We start from the raw sequence: 20,437 nt of genomic DNA, 5'->3' as shown, positions 1-20,437 counted from the left end.
TTGACCATCTCTGGAGTCATGCCTTAGCATGACTAAAACTGTATTCAACATTTTTGCATTGTGCGATTTATTAAGTCCACACAGGGATGAATCATTTCCAATAGAAATAGTTTTCAAGCAGGGTTTTCAGTCCCGTTGACATGAATCTTAGTAAACTTAACTTTACATCCATAAGGAGCACACACAGGCTTCCAGGCATACATTAACTATGTAAAAAGACACTAGAGCCCACAAGTTCACTGAAGGTCCCACTAGATTAATACAATCAAAGACAGGACGTATGACATGTCATTTTATTTCTGATTATTAATAATACGTTACATTTCACAGGTTTTTATTCAGGTGTACATTTGGGCAAGAAAATGCCATTGTTGGATACAAAATGTTCAAGTTATACATACATTTTACAGATAGCTGCCTTTTTCTATTTTGCTACATGAACTAGCAAAGATTTCCTCTCCACATAGAGAATTACTTTGCTGCATTTGGACAGGCTGGGATCAAACACAGGAAATGCCCCTCAGGTTGACTCTACAGAGAGACAAAAGACAAAGTGTTGGATTAGTGCTTTAAGGCAGTACAGCTTCATGAAGAAATACAGGTTGTTGATGTAGCTTTCCTTTTTAGTTTTCTCCCACATTACCTGTAAATTGTTGTGGCATACAGAATTATGAGTTGCTGCCAGGTGATTGTGCACACATTTCCCAAAGTGGTGTAGACAGGAGGAATCAGAAGGGGCGCAGGTCTGAGTGCATGATGGGGGTTTCAGCAGGAGGCAGCTTGAACAGGAAGTATGTTGGCAGGAGCCCTGGCATGCGATCTTCTCCAGAGTCACAAACCTACAGAGCAGGAAAATACAGGTTCCTGTTAAAATGCAGCATGAGAATATATTCAGCAAAAAAACATGATTATTATGTTTGTAGTCACCTGGCAGAGCAGATTTCAGAGGGGTTGGCCTGACAGTATTCCCTGGTGCACTCTGGGTGACAGCTCTCCGGCTCCAACGATTCAATAACTGCACAAAGCAACATTTTAAACACTGAATGAGAAACAGAAGTGTGACCTGATATTCACAAGGCATATTAGACACAAATTGAATATTTACATATTTTCCCGGGCAGAACAAAAAACAACAACCTGGAAATCTCTATAATCTACTACGTCTGATAACATATCAATAACAGTGACAACTCTGTTCACTACAAGGAGATAAGAGGTGTAATTATGGCTTAACTTTTAGCACAAGCCTTTGAATCAAAGGAAGCCTTGACCACACTATCAGTCTCCACAGCTCATAAGCAAGATTTACCACATTGGCACTGGTCCCACTACAATGATACTTAATTATCCTGAATTTCAGAGGAAAACCTTGTACATTTGACTTACATGGCTATGGATGCAAAAAAATGTGATCAGTTTTTGAAATATAATGCATCTAATAATGGTTGGATTTGTTTCTATACTTTTCAGTGCATTTCTCTGATATTGCTGTGCGTTTACATTTTGAGTGCAGGATTTTAACTTGTAATGGAGTATTTAAACATTGTAGTATTGCTATCCACATCTTGTTTTTTAAAGTATATTATTGAGTTTTTGTGATTGCTGCATCTTTTTTTTTCTTTTTTTAAAGTAAATTCGACTAGTGACTAATGTATCAATGCATTTGGCTCACTGTGGCATATTAATCAATGATTAAATGTTATCACATAAGCTGCCTGATGCTAATCGAGGTTATAAACTATAATCTCACCTGCTTTACAGAGGCCTTTCCGTTCTCCGTCTGGTTTGCCAGCTGTTGTGTCCTGGTAAACACACACCAGACCCTCGCCACACTTGCCCAGGTAGTCCCATGTTCCTCCACAGGTCTCTCCCTCTGCCTGGGCACAGACGGGGCAGCAGCCACACACACCCGTCGTGACGCCCCCTTTACACTGGAGCTTCAACGCCCGCCGGGTAGAGCAGTGTATCTGCTCGCAGGGCGGGCAGTGAAGGGCCTGAAGCTGGTGAGCTGCTCCAGAGGGCGTTTCCTGTGACCCCAGCACCCCCAATAAGGCACTCGAAAAGAAGAGCATCCACATCCTTGACACCTGACGTTATCCTGAGGTGAGACCTGTCAGCCCCTTTTTATATATACGTCGGCCTCTGGGTTGACACACCAGCGAGGCTTCATAGTTTATGAGCCACAACCTCCACCCCCCACCAGCAGCCAATAGACGAGGGCAGAGGGGGTTTCACTCCAAATACACAGTTAACTATCCCCACATCTTATCTTCACACTATCAACAGTGTGATTTTGTTTTGAAATAAATCTTCCTTTTGAAAACCTGTAAGATAAGTCTGATGAAGACTGGCCCCCTTTGTATTTGGAGTCACATGACCTCTGGAAGGGGCAATTCAGTGCACACCTAGTCAGGTAATGACCTATTTCTTGAAAGAACAAAAGGATTAGTACATCAGCAGGTTATCTGATCAGGACATCTTGTAAGTTTCATATCAAACTCAGACAGGTTGTGTACATAACAGTAAAAGATGACTACTGTCACTGGATATATATTAAGTTACGAGGGAGGTTTCAATATAAATTCCTGTTTTCTTTTTTATCTGGCTTCCTTTTTACAGGGCGGCAAGCAGATGAAGAGAACAATAAGTTAACTCATAAATCACATGTATTTCAGGCACAAAGGGATTGGAAGGTGATCAAATAATGATACCTTATTGAACATGAAAAATACTTTTCAGAATTTTGGTGATTTCAGAGTTTACTTATTTGGCAAGGTAACAACCATATCAATAGAAATGTATATGGTCCATTACGGTCACAAATATCTGTGTATTGTATGTTGTAGGTCTTTACTTTATATACTTTACTCTTTAAAGTAAATCAGATTACAAAGTGGTGTATTTGAAACAGGCAGTCGAGCACCTGCCTTTGATTATATTGTGACTAGGATACTTTTTGAATCCCATTTTAAATCTTTATTGATGTTAACATGATCAATAAATGATGATTTTGAAGGTCATGTGACTGAAGAATGTTTGTGGGAATAATATACTACCCGTGTTTAAAAATTGTATTAGCTTTCCAAAGTTTTTTTCTTTCAAAATCCAGATACATGTCACAATCTGGCATAATTTACAAATTACCAGTTTGTTACCAAATTGTTATTTTCATGAAATCGGAAATGAATATACCCACAGTTATGTATATTAAGTATTAGGAGGCTCACAGTCGTATAAAAATGTATTTATTTTCAAGGAAACCATTGAGTAACACTGAATACAACAGGAGTGATCATTCAATTGTCAATAAAACTTGTGACTCCTACATCATAAGGATCCCACATACAAGACGTCTTGGAAAACGAGATTTCAAAGCAAACATGTTGGCAATTTGCTGGTGCTACAATTTCACCCCCCACATAACAAATTGAGGTGATACACACCTGTATAGAAAAGTGACAAGATTTTACATCAAATTACAAAGGGCTGGATGTCAAAGTGCAAGATGCCTAACCCCCCCCTCCCGCCCCTCCCACTCCGCATTAAAAAGGACGATTGATGTCTTGAAATCAGAAATGGACTGTCAAATACAAATCTCCAAAATTATAATTCAGCCATTATGGCTTTGTATTCAGTTGAGACCCAAGTCTAGCTTACATTACATATCTTTAAAATATTTTTCAGAAACATTTCCTCCCAAAGATACTTCTTTCTTTTTTTTTTTAAACTGCACCTTATTACAGACAACTGCATGTAATGGAGTAAAGCATCACAGGAATAACGCAGGCATACAACAGAAAAGCAGCTGTTTATCAACAACTTCAAACAAAACACACTAACATTTTGTTGGTTTATAAAAAGCAACTGAATCAAAGAATACATACTAAAATCTGAAATGAAAATAAAGACTTAAAAACCTTGAGGAAAAAAACAAACCTATGTACATTATTTACAAGTAAATAGAGTGAATACTATACATGTTTGACTGGCCGTTCAAGGTCAGGCTGAAGCCACCAGGGTCCACATGATCCAACACTGCATGACATTCAGTTTTGTCAATCCAAAATGGTTCTTAAAAAGACAAAATACCTTCTGGGAAGCCGCCTTCAAAGTTTCACAAAAACAAACGATTAAAAAGCGAAAAGTCTGCTGCAGCAAGCAGGTCTGTTTGTTCTGAATCTGGTTTGAGTGTGTGTATAAAAACATCCAGGGCTTTTTGACTCAAACAGAACTTTCAATGATTTAAAAAAAGAATAATGGCTATGTTTACAAAGAGAAATCCTTTCAATCTATGATTCTTATGATTTCCCCAATGTTGAAACCATCTTGAACCGAGAGGCGAACACAAGGTTAGTCTGGAGGAAGGAGGTTGTGCAAACGAAACTGTTCTCGGATGTGCGGCCTGACATCTTCATTCTGTAATAAAGAGAGAAAACAGATCAGGACAGGCAGGAATGCCTGTTATACTTCCAAACGGACCGCCGCTGACACCTACAAGTTCTGTTTAAAGTCCACGTTACACATGTGCAGTAGAATTGCAGCATAGAGTGCATCACGATAAATTGATGGCACCTTCTGATGACGACATATCGTTTTCTCCCATATCAATGTAAGTATCTGTTCATTACATGCACTGTGTTTCAGTGTCTGTCAGTCTGAGACAGAAGTGTAGATACATACCAGCTCCACAAGCTTCTCCAGGAAAGGAACAAGCTTTAGAAGCTCGTTGTCGTTTCTATCCACAAACCAGCTCTCAATAGGGATTCCATTAGAAAGCTGCAACAGACACAACATCTATGCTCTAGTATCACTGTTGCACAAAGGTAGACAGGTTTTAGACATGGTTTACTCGTTTATGTGAAAGGTTTTTACCTGATAGGCAAAGGCTTGGGGTGAGTTGTCGATTATTATCGTCTTGGAAAGATCCCGTCCCAGAATGTTTAGGTCTTTTATATAATTTCCTTGAACACACACACAGTGCTCACGAAATAGCCTATGTCTAAAAGAAAACACACAGAATAAGAGAATATTCCTCAGTGAAAACGTGCAGTTATACATCGTTTCAGCAACTGATTACATTTCTTTGGAGTATTTCAAAAAGTCCATATTGACCAAAATCAACAACTACTGGTAATAATCGGAAATGTACACTTTTTTTTCATATAAACTTTAAAAGCAGCCCACGCCAGCATTAACCAGTAATGTTTAAACCATGATTGGTTCTTCATCTCATGTTGATGCTTGTTGGCTATGACAAGCAAACTTGATCAACTTGAAAACCAGCAACAGTACTATGGAAACATGCTTTACAAACCAGCAACAAGGCAGATATTTGTGATCTCAACGAGCTGTTTTTTTCCTCATCTATTTGTCATTGACTGTTTAAAAGACAGTAAATGAAACCAGCAAAGAGATCAAGCCTTCCTGCTGACAAAGTTTATGTTTAAATTCAATTACATTCCATGAGCCAGTGTTGAATAAAGCTAGTCAACTTTTCTGGTGGAATCATGGTTGACAGATTCCTCCAGCTTCACCGTAGTCGCACATCCTGTTAAATGAATACGATTTACCATAAAAGCTGCTTCAGAGTCTCGTGTTATCACTGACCTGACCAACTGTTTTTTAGGATCCAAGATGTTGAGAAGCTTGTCAGCGTACACTTTCTTTGAAGCCGTGAAGAGAATAATCTGAAATTGCAATGGACAGCAACAATAAATGAGAGAAATTTAGAGCGAGTCAGATTAAACCAACACTCTTGGAAGTCTCATGGAAATATTTGTGAGGATCTCACCTCATACATCTGGGACATGCGCTCAAGAAACTCGCGGAAAAAGGGCCTCAAGCGAACGTACACCTTCAGATTAAAAATGGAATATTTAAATCACAGCCGTCAAAGAAAATCAAGACCTTTCGATTAGAGAATGACATGTACCGGTTCGTACCTGGTATATTACATCTTGAAAGAGCACAGGGAATGTGAGGGCTGCGTCTTCTAGCTCATTTAAACTACAGTGGACCAGAGTTTCGTCCTAAAAACACACCAGCAGGAAGCATCCATTAAAGTCTATTTACTTTTAATATGAGATACAGCATGGGAGACCTTTCACTGCTTACCAGATCCAAGACCAGAGAAAACTCTGGTGTGCTGCGTGTTTTCAAAGGTAACGCTGGTTTGCGTGTTAACTGCTCTTCTGTCAGTGGAGGCACATGCTTGATGAAGAAGTACCTTACAGTAGAGAAAACATAAAAAGACCCTCATTTTACAAAACAAGGGCATTACTTTTAGAACAGAATAGTGTTGGTCATCCTGGCTGAAATGTCAAGCAGTAATTAGCACTAGCAGAGTCTGTCTACTCCAATGTTAACACTACAGGGGTCTGAAAAGAGAAAGTGTTACTACTACTACTAACTGTCAGTTAACTACTCGGCTGACCTAGGAAACACAGCAGAGGTGTAAATATGGAGTCACATGCCATCACAGTGTAGTCACACAAAGTCTGGAAGTCCTGTTTTGCTGCCATCTAGTGGTTGAAAGTTTCAGTTCACGCACCAACGTGCAATGTCACCTTGGAAGTGAGTCTATATAAAGTGTGTGTTGTCAAAAGAGTTAAAGAGTTTAAACTTGGACACAAAATCAGTCTACATGTACAGCCCTCTCTTTTTTAAATGATGTGCAATAAATAAATAGCTGCTGTTTATTAAGCTGCTTAAAAATCAACTTCAACTTACGGATCAAAAACTTCCCATTCCTCTTCATATGAAGTTTCTGGAGGAGCTGAAGGTAACGCATGTGGGTAAACACCAACTGGCATACAACCAGGAGCTGATGAAGACAAAGAGATGGGGAAAAAAGAGAGTTCAAATATTATATAAAACAATGAAAAGCCAGTCATGACATGGTCATGTCGGGGCTAATCTCTGTTCCACTATTTCCTCACATTCAACATCTCTGACATTTGGTTTTCTGAAAAGATGAAGCCTGTTCTTTAGGTTAACTGCCCATAATCTAACACAAATCAGCACCAACTACAGTACCTGAAGTTTGATTGTTAAAGACACACAGTTAAAACTGACTTGGTATATTATTGGCAGTTTCATGTTTGCAAATCTGTGGCCAAAAGAAGATGACTTTGATTTAAACATCCTACTATTGTAAACCCCACCCACTCGGCCATCACAGCAGGTTCAGATAAATAAGGATAACTGTCTGTTAGTATGTATATTCTGAAAGCATGCGAGGATAGTTAAGAAAGTTTCCCAGATTAAAAGAGCGAGGTGATATGTGAGTGGTCATACCTGTTAATGGTGGCATGTCAGTTTCGGTGACTATTTCTCCTTCTTCTATGCTTGTGTCAGAGGTCATCGGAAGCCTCTGCGGTAATATTGGGGCATTGTGACATGGAGTGATGCCCTCTGTGGATGTGAGAGTGCTGCTTGGTATTTCTTCTGCCGGCTCAATGTCCAGCTGTTTCATGATTTCCTCTGCCTCCATCGCTTGGCCAGGAGAGTCTGAACCAGGAGTGGCTGAATATGAATGACAAGAGCATTAAATACACCCGTTTGTCACATAATCACAAAGGGGTATTTTTTAGACATTTTTAGACATTTTACCAGTTTTGGTTGCTGGTGAGAAAAAGTTGAAGACTGGGGAGAAGATGGTTCCGAGCAGGGTGGTGCGTGGTGGACTGCTTGCTGCCTCCACGGGGGCCTCGAGTTTACCGTTTGGTTTCATGGGTTTACTGTTGCAGGTCATTTTGTCTAAAAATGACAACAGCTCTTTAATAACAGCCCAAAAATAAAATATCTGTACAGATGTCTGTAAACATTTCTTTATTGTAACCGTCAAAAAGGCACTTGATCTGTTAAAGCTGTTGTCAAGATGAGACGACACACTTTACTTGGTCTTTAATACCTTTATTTGGACTTTTCCGGCAAACTCTGGAGACTGTTTTGTTGGAAAGGCCTCTAGTCTGTGGTGTTGAAGTAATTAAATCGCTCTCAGAATTACAATCAATACGACTCCTCTTTGCAGGGATATCCTGATCCACCTGAGAAAAACAAAAACAGGGACACACAACCGATAAAGGTTACAAATCATTTTCAATCAATTTTTTCAGTCACTTTTTAAGTCTTTCATTCTAAAAATCAGCCAATTGATTAGAAAATGATTTAGTGTTATAAGTTATGAGAGAATAGTTTCATAACAATCATGGTACCATTGTTTCTCACTCCAAATATTAAAAACAATGTCCTAAATTTAGAAATTACACAAAAAAATGTCACTTCATAAAAACAGATTTTTCTACACTGCAAATGAGACAGCTAATTTTCAGAGTTTAAAGAGTTCAGGCAAACTAGACAAGTAATTTATTTCACGTGGCACATTTGTGCTGCTGCACCCTTTGCATTAATGTAACAGCATTCAATTGAGACTGTGTTGAAAGAGTTACAGAAACGTTACTAGACCCAACCCAGTATAATTGCCGTTAACATTTATATGTACAGGGACTTCGGTGCTTATTCACTATTCAAACACCCGAATAATGAGTTAATGAAGTATATGTCTGACGTGCAAAAAATGTCTTTAGCAGGGGAAAGGTTTGTTTTTTGACACTTGTTTTCTGTTAATAAAATAAACAGGGAGTATTTTCTTTTACAGACAGCAGTTAGTTGTCGGAATGAAAATAGAGGAAGTCCACAGAAACTATGCCAGTAGGAAACTATGTTGGACATGTTCAGACTTTTTGTTAAGCATCTAAAAACACTCTAAAAACTAGCTATTATGTGTGAGTCACTGTTTCAAATTATCCACCCGAATGCAGCAGAGGCACTGCTTTCTCTGCATAAAACATGTGTGCTCATACAGTGTATCATTTTGTTACGGCAGCAAAAACAAACCCTGACATAAGCCCACCTTGACAGCATTTCCACGGATGAATTTCTTTATAGTAGAGAAAAGGCCGGTTTCATTCTTCTGCATTTTGCCTCGACCTCTCACCGGGGATGGTTCCACTTCACGGTGTTTCCGTTTGGCCTCGGATGGGTGGGTTCGACGGCCGAAGTTCAGCTGCTGAGGAGCTTTACGCACTCTCAGCTTCATCATGCTCCAACGTCACATAGAAATATCTGACAAGGGGGCAAAACATAGTTAATAATCATGGCTTTAATAATTAAAACAAAACCTTATTCTGAGAATATAAATGCAGTCGTTAACACAAATCCTTGTTTTCACTGAACAAAAGGACAAAGTTGTTAAATGTTACTGGTTGTCCCACCACAAGAAGTTTTACAAGAACTTTTTGATCAAAATCAGTAATTATATGATGAAATAACAAGTAAACCATATGATGTAGCTGACCAGATATATTTGATGCCAATTACTGTAGTTGACCGTTTTTGTTACTTGGTGATAATAGTACTAGGTTTCTATTCCCTGCCCTTAGTACATTGAGAGTATAATGTCAATAATATGACTTGTTTAAAATACATTTTTCAAAGACATGATTACATTTTTTGATATATAGCTAAATCGTCAATTATTCAAAATGATTTGAGACATGTTTAGATTCAATCACTCAATTGAAAAAATTAAAAAATACAATTGGGCAACTAAGTAGATTCCCCCCCCCCCCCCCCCCCCCCCCCAATAGCTTCCATGTAATGTGACCCACTGTGATCCCAAATAGTACCAAATATGATCACTACATTGAACGCACCTCATCACGTGGTCAACAGAAGATACTGAAAAATTACCGTTATTGTTTACTGGAATATTTGTGTAAAATAATGAATTACAGATGCGCGAACGTTATATGAGACACATTTAGTAAACCAAAAAATATATTTTTTTACTTATATGGGAAAGCCAGCATGAGGGACTGTAGCTTCAGCCTGAATGTGAGGATCAGTTCATAATAAACAAAGTCAGCATGGAATGGGTCGGTGTGTGGCAGACCGGTCGGTGGAGTAACGCTACGTGATAAACATTCGGTGAACGGAAATGCGAGGCCTTTAATACATTCAATTGTGCTTAAGCACAACCGCTTTTCCCGTGCACGTTTGTTTAATGATGTCACAGCTTCAGTCGCTACTTGTTGCCAACTTAGATCTCGTAACATAACATCATTGCTGGCTGTCGTTATGCAACATCGGACAGGCTGTTAACGCCAACGACGTCAGCTATCGCTACCGTTAGCCAGCTGCTGGTACTTAGCATCTAAAGCCCAGCGTACAGCCACCGCTGGTTTGACGCTGGTGTTCCCCATGGAAGGTCGAGGCGACGAGTTAACGTGGCCACAGCTGGCGCTTGTTGACTAGATATATCTGCTATCAATCGGTATTTATCTCAACGTAACCCAGATGCTGTCGGTGGGCTCCTGTGGCTAGTTAACGAAAGCGGATACGGTTAGTTAGCTACCAGGCTAACAAAACACCAATGGCAGTAAAAGCAAGGCCGTGACATTATTCACTTCAGTTCTCATAACACCACCCACGCGTGTACCCGTAAACGTAGCTGTGTTTAACATGCAAACCATCTATCGAATCGTCTGTAAAATACAATTATTTATTCAGCTAGCAACGCTCTGGCTACCGCGTCATTTTGTTCGCCTCCATAATTATTTTCAGCCATTAGACTACGCCCCCTTCGCTGGCTAACGTTAGCCGCTAGCTAGCAGCAGTCGGGCTACGAGGGGGGGGAAACCTTTTTGTTTACATGTTGACGTTGTTCGTTACTTACTGATGATCTTGGAAACTCCTCAAAACTTGCCGCTGCGGCAGCTCTCGGCCGCGACCGTCGCGGCCACCGATAGAGGTCGGGCCGTGGTTGTTGCCGCCAGCTGTGTCTGTCGCTCGGTAGCTAGTCACAGACCAAACATGTCTGCGGACGCCATTTCCCGCCTCATCACAAACATAACGTTGGTGATGCGCAGGGGAATGCGACACACACGAGAACCAACGTGGCGCGAGCAGTCAACAGAAAAATGGCTATGGTGGTGGTGGTGGTGGTTCGTGTGCGGTGCGCAGCTGGACCAAGACTCACTACCGCACTCTTTCCCTGCTGGTATTGTTGTGCGACTACAGGGAAGAATGTCTGTAGACCTTTTAAAATCCGGCGGCATAAACATTATAAATGGACCCCTTTGTATTATGCTGCAATGTGTTGTAATACAGTGGCTGACAGGAAGCACAGTTAGACCAACACCATTGGCCAAGCAACACAATGCTTGAAAAAGTCTATTCATTTGTGTGTTATCCATAAATTATTCTTACGTTTAAGAAGAATCAGACTGATATTCAGCATTTTTTAACCCTGTTTTTACAGTAGGCCTACTTTACCATAAAATAATCTGCTAACATTCAGTTGGATGCAGCTTAAAGAGCCCTTTTAGGAGATATACCAGCAATACAGCAAAAATAAAAACAAGCAAAAATAAATAAATAAATAAAACAAGCAAATACAGGCAGTGGGTCTGGGTAATCAGAATTTTATATTTGTAGATGGCGAGTCTGGGGTCATCAGCAATGAAGAGCTTTTGAGAGACCATGCATCCAGCTGCTTAACCAATTCTCAAGCAAGGTGCCAAAAAGGTGTTGGCTTTCATACCACAGTGACTTGAACCGCCTGCCCAGTAGATGTACTAATAAATGTCAATCACCTTGCCAAACTCTGTTCGGTACTTTATCCAATCAATCATTTGCTGATAACCTTTGACATCTGGAAGGAAAGAGGAAGATATTAAGTACAATAATTATGCCATTAATGAGCAAACTACAGCACCATGGCAGAGTAATCATCATCTGTATTTACAGCCAATGTTGTTGAGTGTACACAGACCACGCGGCTTCTTGACAGTTGTGCAGACAGATTGTGTTCTAAGCCCTAAAGTGATCTCATTAATCAAGGACTTAAGAAAAGTAAACAACACTATGCACAGCAAAACAAGTCATACAATTCAATATTTCAGTAAAACATTTGGATGTACAATAAAGTGCAACAAGGTTGAAACTATACTGACAAAATATTGTTTTAATCAACAATTTCATTTTTTTACTGATGGTGATTCATTTCATCCCAAGATGAAAGATTTTCCTGTATGGTCCTGGTCCACCCCACAAGCCCCTGATATAAGACAAATAAAAAACATTGATAAAATGTGGTATGATTCAGTATTACCAACTTTATACATAATTAACCTTATACATACCGTAGAAGCCCATGCCAATAGAGATGAGGCATCACATCAGCTTTCATGTGGTACATGAGTCTTCTTTCTTTTGCTTGGTTGATTGGAAATGTTTCCAGCGGTTGTCCGTTGTAGTCAAACTCTGCCAGGATCACCGTGTTGTAGCTCGTAACCAACGGACATGAGGTGTAGCCATCATACTGTAAACAAGGAGGTTACTGATTATATATATATTTGCACATTTTTTCAACAGAGGTAGTTCCACAGAGAAGTTCTAATATTTTTAAAAAATCAAAAAGATAGATCATGGCTGATGTTTATGTGTCGCTTACTTTCTTATCTGGCTTCTCATTTTTCAGTACTTTGCCTATGGTTCTGTTCAAGATGGCAGTCTGTGCAGCTGAGAATGAGAGAACAAATGGTAAGATAAAGGAACATTTGAATAAATCTGTAAATTCTCTTTTTAGGAAGAAATGGTCCTCTTTTATATAGCGCTTTTATCCAAAGTGCTTTACAGTAATGACTGACATTCACCCATTCACGCACACATTCACACACTGACGGCGGAGTCAACCACGCAGGGCGACAGCCAGCTCGTCAGGAGCAATTGGTGTGAGGTGTCTTGCTCAGGGACACCAGGCACTCAGCTTGGAGGAGCCGGGGATCGAACCGGCAATCTTGCGGTTCACCTGCTCGACCTCCTGAGCTAAACCCCCACAGGAACGAAGAAGACTATGTTGTGAGACTTTGGATGAATTCAGTTCTATGTAGTCCCTGTATAATGTATATGTTCCCTTGATGCCCAGATCAAAGCAAACACACTGAATTTGGTCTACATTCTGCCTACAGCATTTTTAATATTTTAATTTGGAGAAGTCTGTTATGGCAACATGTCCTTTTCTTGGATTGAAGTTCACCTTGCATTACGCCGCAAACAAAGTTCTATCTAAACACTCCAGTTCGCGTCATATTTTGACTCATCTTTCCGCCATTGTGGCGGAATCGTCTAAAAGGGGCTTGTGCTACTTCGCATAGAAAGGGGCCAGTTGAAGAAATCTGATCAGGATGCCTCCTGGAAGCCTTTCTTTAGTGGGAGGCCCCCAGGGTAGAGCCAATACACACTGGAGTATTGTCTGGCCTGGGAACACCTCAAGGTCCCCCAGGAAGAGCTGGAAAGCTTTGCTGGGCAGAGGGACGTCTGGAATGCCCTCCTAAGCCTGCTGCCCACACGACACGGTCCTGGATAAGTGGAAGACTCTACCTCACCAGACCACCGCTGCACTTTCTCTCTTGCTCTCTCTTGCTCTTTGAGCTGGAAAAGAAGCTACTTTTGAGTTTTGTGTTTACAAACAGCAATATTGTGACTACATATTATACCTTTAAGTTAACTGATGTATGTAAGAAATGTCGCGAGGCTCACTGCAGGAGGGCATCAACTGAAGACAAAGCACCCGTAATATCTTGCCAACAAATAAATAACAAATAATGATTTCACGTATTGGTAACACTTAAAGCCAGGATTGGTAATAAGAAACTACCAACAATACGCTAGATTTTAAAAATATTAACATTAAAAATACAAAAAAAAAATGGCTGTTTTTCTTTTATCAAAATGTATATGTAGGACACCAACAAAATGCTCATCTTAATGTAAATAATCCATTATTCATAAATTATTAATATACCAAAATTTAAACAGTGAACTCACCTTTAACAAAAATGAGCAACATGTGGAGTAACTTAATTTGATATGCAGTAGAACGTATTTCTCATATAAATTTGTCAAATCAAATTATCAAGTTATAATGGAAAAAAGATTCAAGAGGTAATTAAATATGTTATTTGGTAATCCTTGGCAATGTAACTAAAATGCAATATCCAAAATGCAATTTTTAAATGCAACAGAAGCTGATTACTTAGCTGGTTACTTTTTTTTAAAAATAATAATCGGATTACGCTATCCCAGTTACTACCAGATCATGTGTGCTATATATTTACTAAGGAAATTACCTCTAATGACAAAAAATTTGTTTGACAATAAATGCAAGTGCATGAATTTTACCCAACATTAGAGTGAATTCCAGTGGTGCGATGGTGCAATATCCCCACTAATTACACAATAACCACTTACCAACTGCAGCTCCTGTTTTGGATGTGGGCAGGTTGGTACAGTCTCCGATCCCAAACACATTTGGATACTTATTATGTTGGAGGTTTTCTTTGTTGACATCCAACCAGCCAGCCTCATCTGCCAGCGGACTGCCTTTAATCGCCAAATTGGGCCCCATTGGTGGTGTGACATGAAGCATTTCATACTAACAAAGAAAACAGCAATGGTTAAGAGTTACTCACTATAGACTCTTTTTCTTATTTGGCACACAGGTAGAGTAAGAAACAATGTATATTGTACTCAATTTTTCAGTCACAATAAAAAAACAACAACCAAAAAAACACATAATTTAAGGATTTTAACAGGAAAGAAATTACATAAAACATGGTGTAAGAGGTTCTTCAGTTGACAAAGCAGTCAATACTACACTACTATTAGAAAGTTACATTTACCTTAAACACTGTAGTTTCGCCTGGTTTGTCAAGATTTTCAAACACAGCTTCTTGCTTATCTGCCCGAACTTCAATTAGGTTTTGCCTCAGGTTCACTTGCAGGTCACGTTGTTTCACAACGTCCCACAATGAGTCGGCATATTTTTTGATCCCAAAGAGCACAGGGAGCGATGTGTTGTATATCACATTGGCCTTTGCCCTTTTGCCTGTCTTGGATAGACACATAAAACCATCTTCATTTACTTTGGAGAATCACATAGTTTCAAAATGGTAATAAATTATCAGAACATTCCGAAATGTAAATACTTTTCTGAGATAAGCATCTGCCAGATACATGATCTTCTGTGGAGCCCCAGCACATTTCACTGGAGTATTTGGGTACGTGAATACAGCATTGCCCTCTTTGAAGTCCTGCAGTGCTTCCCACGTTTTCTCCACAGTTTGGACGGAGTAGTTTGACCCAATCTTTGGATGTTCAAATCCTTCTGGCAGTCCTTTGATCTACATATAAGATTTTATATACAATGGCTCAAGTTTAAGATGAGACAGAAAATAAAAACATATAATTAACAATACTAATACCAGTAATATTAATAAAATACAAAAGCAATTCAAGTAAGTTCAAATTTTGTAAAATAAGTCAATTTAAATGGAAAAGTAATATTGTGCATGATAGTGAGAGTAATATTGGCAATGCTTTTGAAAAAGTAATAAAAATACTTATATTGCACATATGCACAATATTTAAAGGTAATATTGCACATGATATGGGAATGAACAAACCATTACTTCACCTTTTCATAATGGAGTTGTAAACCAAGAGCCACAATCAAATACTCATAGGAGATCTGCAATGTGAAAAGAGTCAGGCTAGATGAACATAGATTATCATCATCATTTTAAACTAATCTACTGTATATAAAAACTACCACTCAACGCCAAGTCAGTAGACAATTTTTTAAGCAATTCTATAACTTCAATATACATTCTGTCAGACGACAAGTTCCTTAAGCAAACATACTTCAGTCCCATCGTCAGTGCGGACAGTATTTGTTTCCGGGTTTATTTCCTGAACTTTAGATTTCACCCACTTTACTCCAGAGGGCATAACACTTGCAGTGGAACGACCTGAAGAGGTTACAGTTTTTGCACCAGCACCAACCAGGGTCCATATTGGCTGATAGTAGTGCATCTACAAAAATAGAAAAGTTGTTAGACACCAGCTTTATAAGACAGTTGAAATACTCTTCTGTTTCTGATGGAACGAAACATAAAAATGCAAACACGAATCCACAGCCGAATGAATGGAAACCACCACATTTCATAATTCGTAACATGAATTGTCTTTTAGGGAAGTACGTCAGAGATAATCATAATCTACTGGATCCTTACCTCACTGGGCTCCACAACAGCCACGTTCTCAGCTCCCATCATCCTCTTCATTCTTGCACTCATTGAAATGCCCCCACTGCCTCCTCCAAGAACAAGCATCCTGTAGTGCTGTTTGTCATGGGCACGGCTGCTGGTGTGAAAATGAGACACAGCAGTGCCTGCGGAGTAGCACTGCCTCAGACGCTGTAGTGCAGCCATTCTGTGTCTGACAGAGTAACAAGTCATTTTGGTTGGTAATAAATTATTATTACTATTCATAACAGGTAAGCTGTCTTGGACTCAAATGTACAAAATAAGCAAGCTGCACATCCCAATGTGGCTGCTCCACTTTGACATTTTCACTATCAGGAAGTTAGTTAGTTTTAGAGAAATGAGTCCTGGAAATAACTTAGTGGGGTTAGGTGGGGAGTGGACACACTAATGACAACCACACAATTCATGTAAGAAGCCAGAAGCCAGGGAACCTTACACCATAGTCAAGTTAACTACTGACTACATGATCTCACTAGCTTACATAGTTTTTTACAACGTTACATCCTCTTCTGAGTAGAACCGTTACTGCTGCATGCTGCGTCACCTGAAGAGCCTCAGCGCTTTAAAGACACTTGGGGTTATGGTACTTGCCTTCACCAGCCCTGCTGTTCACCGTCCGGCCAACCGTCTGTCTCAGTGGAAATTCAGACAAAGCTCGGGACAGTTATATCCGACCTGCTTTGACTTGTCGGAGTCGGTTTAGAAGGCAGGACTTCCTAAATCCACAAACTTGGTGAAGCGTCACCCCCGCTATGAACTGTAACGGAGCCACGCCCACCCGAGGAACGGACGGAGATTGTAGTCCTTAACATTCGTCCCGCCTCCTCCATCAATCGACCAATCAAAAAGCGGTCACAAAATACTCCCAGTGTGACGCTTTAGGTGTAGTCACATGCTCCAAACAAATGGGTGAGCAGCATACTGACCGGAGATAATCATACAACGGTTGTTAGACTGGCCATATGTTTGCAAGATATTGTTTTCAAGGCATTTTTGTTGAGTGCTAATGCTATTGCTTGTCCAGTCATCACAATATTTCGTTCTATAATGTTTAAAAAGGGTATTAACTTTAAATGTGAATAAGCGTTGTGTTTTGGAACAGTTTAATCTCTTTTCTTATGAGAACATCAGGCGGTTTTATATTCCTGTAGACTCAGCCTCGCCTTTGGAAGTGGTTAAGATAATAATTATAGAAGATTAGAGATCAGTACATACAATACTATGAAAAAAAAAGAAAGAAGAAACAAACAATGTATTTGCTACCCATCCAATTACTTGTATAATTCCTAAACACACACAGATAATTTTTAAGGTCCACATAGTGGCATCTATATAGGTTCGCCTTACAGTTCATAAATCATTTATCTGGCTTAAAATAAAAATCTAATAAACGTTTGTGGTGGTTGCAAGATCAATATGACCTGGTATGATCCATAAACATACCCACCCTCTTCTCTGTCTCAATTTTAATGAGTGGGTGGTGACTGTAGATTACATCTCGCTATCATTTCCCACAATGAATCAGCATATCTGGACTGTATAGGCTGTTATGGAAATATGCAACCCAACCCAACCCCAATTCTGCCTCCTGTCCCTCCTTGGAAAGCCTCAAAGCCTAAGTTATCTTGAGGACGCTGCCACGGTGTTTGTATTATGTCTAGGTTAAAGGTAAGAACTTTGTGTTCGGCCTTGAGAGACGGACAAATGGTATTCTAGTAACCAGGAGAGAACAACCTTCTCAAATACAACAACCAAAGTGACCAGACAAAGATTAAACAGGTTGCACTAAGTCAAGTATCTCAGGCCTTCTCCATCACACCTGCAATTAGCCCTATTTAGTGTAAGGTTTGTTTAGCAAGTCACTTTTAATCAATGGTGATTTCTGTCAGTGTGTGAAAGCCTGGATTTAAAGGCACAAACCCTTTCACATTTTATTAAATTAAGTTCCTTACCTTCTTCAAAATAGTCTATATGTCTTTACCAGTCCTGGCAATGGGACTGTTTGATCAGGTATTACTATTAAATGTGTGATAATAATAAAACACTGACTTACAAAGTCAATATCACATAAACTTTTCAATTATTTTTCCAGCAGTTTCCAAAGCCCTCATACATCTTTGTTTTTTTTTTTCTAGAGGTCATAGGGCTGAGTGAGAGTGAATAGTTTATCATTGCAGACCTCTTTTATTCTGTCATGATTGATAAATACATTTCTAACGCTACAATGGGTACTACATTAAATGTAACTTAAGTGTGACTGAAACCCTTAACTTTATTCAACCCATACAATGTTGTATGTTGTCCATCTGTCATACATTTGCCAATCAAGTCCTCAATATCGGCAATGATATGTTGTCGTTTATTCTTTTGACAAATGTACTTATTGTAAATCGCTTTGGACAAAAGCTAAATGTACTAAATGTAAATGTAAATGTTAGTATGCTTTACCATAATACTTAAATATTTCAAATTGTAGAGTTCTTCAGATTGTTCACATGCACAGAAACATTTGTAGATACACACACATGCTGTTGAAACATGATTTTTTTTATTTACCAAACAAGTCAGTGCAACATATGCACGGTTGATGACGTGATCAACCAAGGTTGCTCTGACTTCATTTGAAAGTTGTTGTCTTCTTTGGCGATGACCTCCTCTACCAGCTCTACCTCTCACTCCCCCCCTCATTCTCACCCTCCCTCTTCTTCTTCCTTTCTCTGCAACGTCTTCCATTGTTGTGGTAAAAAAAAAAAAAGGTGCTCACCTGTGGTGTTTTACTGCTTACATCCTGATTGAAGTGGTAAAAATGAACAATTTTTGGGCCAGGTGGCACAGTGGCCAAATAGCTCATATAGTGTTATTTTGAATAGCAGTGTTTTGAAATGGGACTTTATGTCAGATGATGTTGTGTCTTATGCCGAGAACCGTGTTCAGTGGATTTAAAAAGCAGAAAATGTATTTAAAGTTTTGGAGACTTGAGAAGAGGTTTTGCTCTCTGTGTGTCAGTTTAAATATTTGTGTGTTAGTGTGTTAATTGGAAGAAACTGATATCACTTCTTCATATGGGGGAGCCCGACAGCGTACTCTGCCATATTGATGGAAAACTGCCTGCGTGAGGTCCGCAGAACACATTTAAATGCAGTATTTTGTAGTTACACTCACCGGCCACTTTATTAGGTACACCTTGCTAGTACCGGGTTGGACCCCCTTTTGCCTTCAGAACTGCCTTAATCCTTCGTGGCATAGATTCAACAAGGTACTGGAAACATTCCTCAGAGAGTTTGGTCCATATTGACTTGATTGCATCACGCAGTTGCTGCAGATTTGTCAGCTGCACATCCATGATGCGAATCTCCCGTTCAACCACATCCCAAAGGTGCTCTATTGTATTGAGATCTGGTGACTGTGGAGGCCATTTGAGTACAGTGAACTCATTGTCATGTTCAAGAAACCAGTCTGAGATGATTTGCGCTTTATGACATGGCACGTTTCTCTCCGGGTTCTCCGGCTTCCTCCCACAGTCCAAAGACATGCAGCATGGGGATAGGTTCATTGATGACTCTAAATTGCCCGTAGGTGTGAATGTGAGTGTGAATTGTTGTCTGTCTCTACATGTCGGCCCTGTGATAGACTGGCGTCCTGTCCAGGGTGTACCCTGCCTTCGCCCAATGACAGCTGGGATCGGCTCCAGCCCCCCCCCCCCCCTGTGACCCTAAATACAGGATAAGCGGTAGAAAATGAATGGATGGATGGACATGGTGCGTTATCCTGCTGGAAGTAGCCATCAGAAGATGGGTACACTGTGGTCATAAAGGGATGGACATGGTCATTTACATTTAAATTTACATTTAGGTCATTTAGCAGACACTTTTGTCCAAAGCGACTTACAATAAGTACATTTGTAAAAAGAAGGAAACCACAACGTATCATTGCCGACAGCAACAATACTCAGGTAGGCCGTGGCGTTGACACGATGCTCAATTGGTACTAATGGGCCCAAAGTGTGCCAAGAAAATATCCCCCACACCATTACACCACCACCACCAGCCTGAACCGTTGATACAAGGCAGGATGGATCCATGCTTTCATGTTGTTGACGCCAAATTCTGACCCTACCATCCGAATGTCGCAGCAGAAATCGATACTCATCAGACCAGGCAACGTTTTTCCAATCTTCTATTGTCCAATTTTGGTGAGCCTGTGCGAATTGTAGCCTCAGTTTCCTGTTCTTAGCTGACAGGAGTGGCACCCGGTGTGGTCTTCTG

The 20,437-nt window shown here is 39.8% G+C and overlaps 3 protein-coding genes across 3 annotated transcripts; all 3 read right to left on the bottom strand.

Moving 5' to 3' along the window:
* Positions 1–471: 471 nt before the first annotated feature.
* On the bottom strand, positions 472–2,194 carry LOC311018831 (insulin-like growth factor-binding protein 4; the record flags this gene model as incomplete). The annotated part of the gene is made up of 4 exons (XM_084017900.1): positions 1,751–2,194; positions 928–1,015; positions 644–839; positions 472–531 (listed from the first exon to the last, which is right to left on the bottom strand). Exons 1-4 carry the CDS (start codon positions 2,076–2,078, stop codon positions 472–474), a joined length of 672 nt encoding a protein of 223 aa, XP_083874026.1. The 5' UTR covers positions 2,079–2,194.
* A 1,035-nt stretch (positions 2,195–3,229) lies between these two features.
* ctdspl2a (CTD (carboxy-terminal domain, RNA polymerase II, polypeptide A) small phosphatase like 2a) lies at positions 3,230–11,021 on the bottom strand. Its single transcript, XM_084018519.1, has 13 exons — positions 10,739–11,021; positions 8,915–9,126; positions 7,913–8,048; positions 7,612–7,758; positions 7,297–7,524; positions 6,730–6,823; positions 6,115–6,226; positions 5,943–6,029; positions 5,792–5,854; positions 5,608–5,687; positions 4,873–4,999; positions 4,681–4,776; positions 3,230–4,416 (listed from the first exon to the last, which is right to left on the bottom strand). Exons 2-13 carry the CDS (start codon positions 9,101–9,103, stop codon positions 4,351–4,353), a joined length of 1,425 nt encoding a protein of 474 aa, XP_083874645.1. The 5' UTR covers positions 9,104–9,126; positions 10,739–11,021; the 3' UTR covers positions 3,230–4,350.
* Positions 11,022–11,783: 762 nt separating this feature from the next.
* sqor (sulfide quinone oxidoreductase) lies at positions 11,784–16,930 on the bottom strand. The gene is made up of 10 exons (XM_084018520.1): positions 16,764–16,930; positions 16,140–16,344; positions 15,769–15,939; positions 15,542–15,595; positions 15,054–15,248; positions 14,748–14,957; positions 14,317–14,500; positions 12,518–12,585; positions 12,207–12,385; positions 11,784–12,121 (listed from the first exon to the last, which is right to left on the bottom strand). Exons 2-10 carry the CDS (start codon positions 16,335–16,337, stop codon positions 12,064–12,066), a joined length of 1,317 nt encoding a protein of 438 aa, XP_083874646.1. The 5' UTR covers positions 16,338–16,344; positions 16,764–16,930; the 3' UTR covers positions 11,784–12,063.
* Positions 16,931–20,437: the final 3,507 nt, after the last annotated feature.

Source organism: Eutrigla gurnardus, assembly GCF_963514095.1.
Source record: "Eutrigla gurnardus genome assembly, chromosome: 9".
NCBI classification, from domain to species: Eukaryota; Metazoa; Chordata; class Actinopteri; order Perciformes; family Triglidae; genus Eutrigla; species Eutrigla gurnardus.
The sequence above is the reverse complement of the archived record's forward strand: the minus strand, read 5'-3'. Positions and strand labels throughout refer to the sequence as shown.